Source organism: Neopelma chrysocephalum, unplaced genomic scaffold (assembly GCF_003984885.1).
Source record: "Neopelma chrysocephalum unplaced genomic scaffold, ASM398488v2 Primary Assembly neopelma1_97222, whole genome shotgun sequence".
Classification (NCBI taxonomy): Eukaryota; Metazoa; Chordata; class Aves; order Passeriformes; family Pipridae; genus Neopelma; species Neopelma chrysocephalum.
Window position 1 is genome coordinate 4,380,535 of NW_020925863.1, and position 7,552 is coordinate 4,388,086.

The 7,552-nt window shown below is 35.3% G+C and overlaps 1 protein-coding gene across 1 annotated transcript in view; it reads left to right on the forward strand.

The window, feature by feature from the left end:
• Positions 1 to 1,925, forward strand: part of LOC113961508 (dihydropyrimidine dehydrogenase [NADP(+)]-like) — a 47,247-nt gene extending 45,322 nt beyond the window's left edge. Inside the window, exon 3 of the mRNA XM_027671890.1 lies at positions 1,811 to 1,925. Within this exon, the coding sequence (XP_027527691.1) occupies positions 1,811 to 1,897 (87 nt within the window). The 3' untranslated portion in view covers positions 1,898 to 1,925. The remainder of the gene's footprint in view (positions 1 to 1,810) is intronic.
• The last annotated feature ends 5,627 nt before the right edge of the window (positions 1,926 to 7,552 follow it).

Genomic DNA, 7,552 nt, shown 5'->3' on the forward strand with positions numbered 1-7,552 from the left:
TCCTGAGGTGCTGGTGACACAGGATTGTTAAAACATGGGCTTTTCTCTTTTGACGCTTGGAGCAATATTCCAAATTATGTTTCCTTTGACCTGTTTTCCTGGAGGATGGGAGATCTAATTTTGCTTGCACAGATATTTTCAGTTTAGTACTGATGAATCAAGAATTCTTCATTAATTAGTATTGTTGATTTGGATTTCTTTTATGTATTTTAAATGACTGACCTGCCTATATGTGCTTGGAGCTGAAGGTCAATATATGCTGATCTAAATAATGGAATACTTCATTGTAGAGCTTCCCTGTCTTTCTTGTGCAATCCCTTTGAGTTTTGGAGTAGGATTTTGCTATACAAAGGACAACTGATTGTAATATGAACAAAGAAAAAATATCACATTAACTGTGGGATAAGATTTACTGCTACATGCATAGTTTTTAAAAAGGAGAAAAAAGAAAAAGATGTCAAAAGATCAAAATATGTGTAGCTTTGTTGATTTTTTTCTGCTCAGAAATGTATTTTCAAAGTATTAAAACTTTGTATTAAAAAGTCTGTAATCTTGTTTAAAAATAATGATGGTTTAAATGTTAATTGGACAAGCTAAAATATCTTGCTAGGTCATTTGCAAGTATCTAATAATTTCCTTCTCAGTAATGCTTTTGTAGCCTCAAATTGAATGTAATTATAAAAATAAAGAATCAATACACAGAAGAAATAACAATAGGTAACTTTTATTGTATTTACTATAACTGTTTTTAAGATGTGGTCTTCAAAATTAATTCAGATATTAAAAATGCTGAAAACAATATGACCAAATAATGGTGCACATAATTTCTTTAAAGCTGCTGCGTATAGAACATGACAATACTGTCTTCAAGGTTGTTAGAAATAGTAACTGTTATGCTTGCAACTTGTGTTTCTGTTACACCCATATGGCAAAATTATGCCTCCCAGAGGTAACTTTTGGTATTGGAGAAAGTTACTGTGGAGAACAGCCTAAAAGCCTCCTGTATTGATGGATCCTCAAGAGAAAATAAAAATCTTACGGAAGATGCAGATGATCAGAGAATTCTTGTTTGCTGGTATTTCACATTCACTTTGCACAGATAAAAATTTCTGTACTCCCCAGCATCTTCTGCATCGATTTTACTGTCTTTGTGACCGCGGAAGAAAAGGATCAGGGCTATGCAGTAATGGAACCAGTCACACATTTAGTAGTAATTTACAGAATATAGCAAAGTTTTGCTTCATTTATTGTCACAAAGTTGTTGGCTTCATACTATTTTTAGAAATAGAGAGCTCTAATATGGAAAAACATAAAGGTTGAGTTGTCTATAAACCATCAAGCTTTTCAGTTTCTGTTATGTTTTAAAAATTTAATTAAATAGAAATTAAATATGACTGGTTTGTTCCAACAACACTGCCTGTTTCATTGGGACAATGTTTATAACTTCCATTGTAATTGTAAAATGCTCGCTTAGGTTTCTGTTCTCATCTGTATGTGTATAGTAGTGTTGTAACCTCGCACACAGATAAAGGAAAAATTTTTTTTCAGAGAAGAAAAAAGTAAAAATTCTGTAAATTTTATTATAGAACATTTATAAGATGATTTCCATGACAACCATATAATAATATTCATGTTTACTTTATTTCCGAGTTCTCAATGTCTTCTTAATGACTCCCATGTAATTAAAACAGAGTGCATAATTTGACGTAACATAATATAAATCAGTTTTGTTTGCGTGATGTTGAATACTGTTAATAAATGTACAATGAACTGTTTAAGAGCCTTACATGGATGTGTCCATTTGTTGCAGAACTGTGAGAAACTGGAAAATAATTTTGATGACATCAAGCACACGACTCTTAGTGAGCGAGGAGCACTTCGAGAAGCAATGAGGTAAGTCTGGGTCACCATAGCAACAGTCACAGATGTGGTAAAGAAAGAGTCATTCTTCATTATTGGGGGAACAAATGAGTTCATTGCCACCATTCAGCTCTATTCTCTAAGGTATTAATTTGTCAGTGGAGAGGCTTCCCTTGAGGCTGTACTTTGGTTTTGAAGCTGCATAAATGTTAAGCCTGACTGCACAGTAAAAAATGTAAATGTTTAATTTGTTATTTAAAATGCTTAAGGGGTGCCTTGCTTTATATTTATACTAAATTGTGAGTGAATGAAAATATTGTTCATCTAAATTCTGTAAGTGTTAAAGCAGTTGTACAATGGTGTTTGAACAAACCTGTGTTTGCTTTAAATTGGATTTGATTTTTATGTATGTGGTTCCTGTGTACTCTGATTTTATCATCAGATTTACATGATTTTGGTTTTGATAATAGAATGTTAAAATCTGTCTAGTCCTTTATATATTGTAGAGATGTATTTTTCTCTTAATATCCTCATATAGTTGCACTTAATACTTATTAGAGGAGGTTAAAATTAGTTAGTGCATGAATCTTCGACCATCCTTACCTGCACTGTAGAATATCTGGGTACAGGACTCCAAAGAAACTTGCCAGCTATAGTGTCTAGAAAAGGGAATGCTTACTATGCTGAAAGGTGGTGGAATTGAATACAGATTTTCTAAAGTAACTCACTGAATAATCAGGAAGATGTTATTTATAGTAATATCTGTGAATCAGAAAATTATAGTAACCTGTACTTTTAAAGGTTTTGAAATTGGATAATAAAATGTAATGATGCAAACATAGTGCTTCATTTCACTTGCCTGATATCAGAGTAAATTCTTACACTTGCACTAGTGCAGTAAAAAGTAAAAACAACAGCAAAACCCCCTGAGAATCTTCTTGGAAAACTAAATACGCCTATATGCTTTGACTGTGTTTCATAATCCCTTTAAATGTATAGACATGTGTGAATGATTTGATTTTCATGACTGATTTATGTTCATGATGCTCTTGTCTCACGTACATGAGTGGTTTGTAAAGGTATTCTGACTTGAAATGCAACCTACCTCTTTTGAAGCTGCTCTCATTACCTACAAATGAACATTTCAACTACCAGTGTTGCAAATAACTGTAAAAATAGTGGTATTCACTAGTGGTATTCACCTTTCTAATTGTGATTTTTGCTTTATGCTTGCTTTGTTTCATATGTTTAGGGTTTTCTCCCTATGTGGTCAGTCACTTGTGTATATAAATCTTTTGTGTAGTGTCAGTAAATGGAAAGTGATTTAAAATAAAGATTTGCGGAACTTTTGGCATGGAAATACTTTTAGTATTTCCAACAAATCAGATTCCAACAAAGGTTACTACTGTCCTGGAGCAGCATTCAGGTTTGTGACGTTTTGCAATACATGACTCAGCAGAGATAATATTTTAAAAACTTAGGAGCTGACAGCTCTTTGATGATCAACACTGAATAGCAGAGGGAGCTTTGGTATTTCAAAGGTCATGTTTCTGTTACAAAGACCGTGTAGAAAATTCCTGTGACTCTTTGCTGCTCATACAATAAAAAGCACTTTACTATCTAATAAATTTGTATCCTGGCTCTTTCTGGTAGTGTGCAAGCCATTCTGAGAGACAGTTATTGATTGTGAAGTGTGAGAGATACTGTGCAGTGCTGGAATTCTCTTAATTGCAGTCAATATTATATGATTGGTTGTTTTCTTAGTTTTTGGGGGTTTTTTTGATAAAGAAAATACCTGACTTACTAAATTAATACTGTTATAAAGTGTGGCTTTATAATGTGCTAGAGCACCACATGAAAGGTGGTAAAAATGTTAATTTAGAGAGGTCTATGCATGTAGGTGTGCGTATTTTTCTAAATGTGTGTAAAAGACAATTTTTGCTTCAGGCTGTACAGTTCTTTCAACTGCTACATTTACTGTGTGGCTGCATTTTTCTGCTTGGATCCCAAGATTATCTGTAGCATATGTAATTCAAATGGTACATTTTTATAGATTAAAGTTCACTTTGTTTTCCCATGATGACAGCGGACATTGGCCCAGGCATGGGAGGACATAGATCTACTGACCTCACTATGAGGTACCTGCCTCCTTTTGGTAAGGGACACATGTGGAGAGGGTTGCACATTGCGCAAAAACACTAAAATCACGTGGGCATGAAAACAACCACAATGGAAAATCCTAGTTGGATAGCTAAGTGGATATATGTGGATCTCAGATGAGCCTTAAGTTGAGTGGGCAGTCTGCCCAAATTCTCTCTGATTTCCCAGAGTGGTACTACTGGTCTGCCAGATGAGAAATACAATGAACATTTTTCCCCAGTGCTCCTGTTTGGAACGAGACCTTCCATTTTAACTTCATCTTTGAGAAAAATGGTCAATTTAATATGGATTTCAGTACACTTCTAGGCTAAGAGTATCACTGTGCTCTGCATAAACAAATACTAATATCCAAGAAAGGTCTTGTTCTCTTTCCAGCTCTTCAGTATTCAAATTAAGGGTTACATGAAAATTATCTTTCTTGTTTATGTATATAGATGTATGCAAAATAAACTTTCTGAAGGGTTTTGAAATGATCATATAAAGCCTATGAACTTTCTCTAGTTCTACTTTACATGTTATTTTAGATTTTGAATGAGATAATGAACTGATAGTAGTTTGCCATTATTCGGTTTATAGAGTGATATGGTAAGAATTTTATTGTGATTGCACATAAAATCATAAATGCATTCAATTCAGTTAATGTTTTGCTTATTTTGTTAATGTACTCTAAATGTTTTATTTATTACTATATTTTAATGCAACTGCAAAGCTGAAGTAAACAGTAAAGATACATTAATTTTTTGAATTAGGGTTTATAAATGGACAGGCTATTGCTTTACATACCTTGAATGTGTATATGATAAATTATTTGGGTATTTTTTGTAGTAACTTGGCAGAAAAATAGCATAGCAATATACCTATAATGTTAAGTTGCGTAAGTAAGAGCATTGAGCTGTTGTTAAACAAGGCTCAATTTGTTTTTAATATATAATCACTGTGAAAAATCTGTATTCCAATCCTCAGTAAAGCTTCATCTAGAAATTTAAAGGAGCTTTTAGACTGGTTTGTCTGCTACGAGGAGATAAGTGTTTGAGGAGGAGGAAGTGGTGTAGCTGACTGTATGCTGACACTGGTAGTCTTTTCATAGGTGGCAAAACCAGAACATGGACTGCTGCAGTAACCATTCCTCTGGATAAGTAGGGTAAAGTAGCCTTGAGGAACCTTAAAATCAAAGAAACAACAACAAAAAAATTACCACCACACCCCATGTTATAAAGTAACTTCTAGTAGAAGTGTGGCAGAAATCCAAACCCAATTGTTAATATCAAATTAGATGAAGGTAAGGTTTAACAAGTTAATAGATTTAAAAAGGTGAAGGAAAAATTTTAGTAAGCAACAGACAGGCAGGAAATTTTATTTTCTACTGAATCTCTTCACTCTGTGTACGGGCATCCATTGTTGTTGGCAAGAGAGAGAATCAGACTTGATGGAAGTGGGAGGGGACTGTTGGAGATGATCTAGACCAGTGGTCTCCACATTTTTTTGATTGTGTAGCAGCAAAATATTTTTGAGCATACACCCCCAATATGTGTATGTTGTACATGTACCACTGTACTAATATTTTATGTGCATTATGAAACACACTCAGGAATAGAAATGCAAAAGCAAAAGATGAGATAAAGATGAAATAAAGACTATCTAATGTTTTTTTAAAATATTTGTTAATTGTACAGAAAATATTTTCTTACCACATTGACATGGATTGCCTTGCGCACGCTCTGCTTTGGAGATCATTTATCTGGACCATCTTTCCTGCTCAGAGCAGGGTCAAGTAGAGCAGGTTGTTCAGGGCTGCATCCAAACAGGTTTTTATATCTCCAAGGATGGACGCTTCACAGGCTCTCTAGCCAAACATCTTTGCAGTAAACAACAGAAAAACTCAAAAAACCCCAACAGCAACAACACCCTCCCTTTTTTTGTTTTAGGTTGTGCCTGTTGTTTCCTGCCCTTTCACTGTGCACCACTAAGAAGAGTTTAACTCTGTTTTTTCTTTTCCCTCCCATCAGGTACTTACACATTTTGATAAGATTCCTCCCTGACTCTTCCCTGCTCGAGGCTAAATGTCCCCAGCTCTCTCAGCCTCTCCTTATGTGACAGAATTCCAATCCTATAATCACCTCAGTGACCATTTGCTGAACTCGCTTCTCTATTCCGATGTTTCCCTAGTCCTGGGGAATCCAGCACAGGACACAGCACTCCAGGTCTGTCTCACCAGTACTGGGCAGCAGAGAAGGATCTTCCCCCCCTTAACCTACAGGTAGTGCTCTACCTGACATGGCCCAGGGTGCTGCTGGCCTTTCCTGTTCAGTTTGTCTTCCAGGACCCCAGGGCATTTTCTTTGAAGCTGCTTTCCAGCTGTTTGGCTGCAGCCTGGATGTTGCTCTGCAGGGGCAGGATTTCACTTGTCTTTTTTTTGTTTTTTTTTCTTCCCTTGTAGTGTCTGTAGGCCCATTCCTCCAACCTGTCAAGGTCCCTCTGAACAGCAGCACAACCTTTCAGAGCGTCACCACTCTAGAAGATGATAGATTGCTTTTGAACACTATAGTAGTAATATGTTTTAGATCTGTGTCCAGTGTACATTTTATGAACCTGGTGACAAATGAAGCCATAGTGTTTCAAACAGAAACATCTTATGAATCTAGCATTGCAGTTGTTAACTTATCACTGAGTTGGTAAGGCACCAAGGTGGCTCATGACAGTGAGCAGTGAGACTGGTGAGATATTAATATGTAAATGGGTCCTACTTGTAGGTGGATATGTATACAGTCTACTTGTGAACATTGACTGAGTTAGTAGGTGTGAAAGCTTTGGAAGTGAAAATTAAAGCTGAATATTTTTGTACAGTCTTATTAAAGGAAAATATAAACATATTTATTCATACTTTGAAATGGGAAAGAGAAAGTTTACTTATCTGTTTGAATCAGTATAAAAGATACCAAAGTTCCTTTAGAATTTTCTTTTGCGTTCGTATATTTGCATATAGTTTTGGATAATATGAAAAAGGGAGTGAGGCTTCAACTGTGATTTCCAGTGTGATAGAAACAGTTCCTGTTAATGATGATATTCACTGTTGTCTTGACAACTGTGTAAGCTGGGGTTAGTAATCATCAGGCTTCTTTTAATATGGTCTAGACTCTCAGATGTATTTGACAAATAGTTTCTATGACTGGGCAAAACCCAAGAAAATTGCACTGTAAGAAGTTCCATGATTCACAAATGTTCATTAGTTTGCAGAGTAAAAGCTAGGAATTTAACAATGTAAATAAAATAAGTCTGCAGCACAAACTACAAAACATCTAGTAACTGACTTAGGGCTTTGGCCTGAGATGTGGCAACTTCAGCTTCATATTCTGGTGCTGAGCCAGGCAACTTGGTTTTCCCATTTTAAAAAGTATCACGGAGATGTAGAGTCAAAGAAACATAGACATGATGTATAAGGAAATAAGCACAAAGAAAAATGTCATGTTAAATGTATTCCTGCTTTCCTATATTGTTCTGAAACTGCCTGAGAGAAGAGTTCAATGTCAGATAA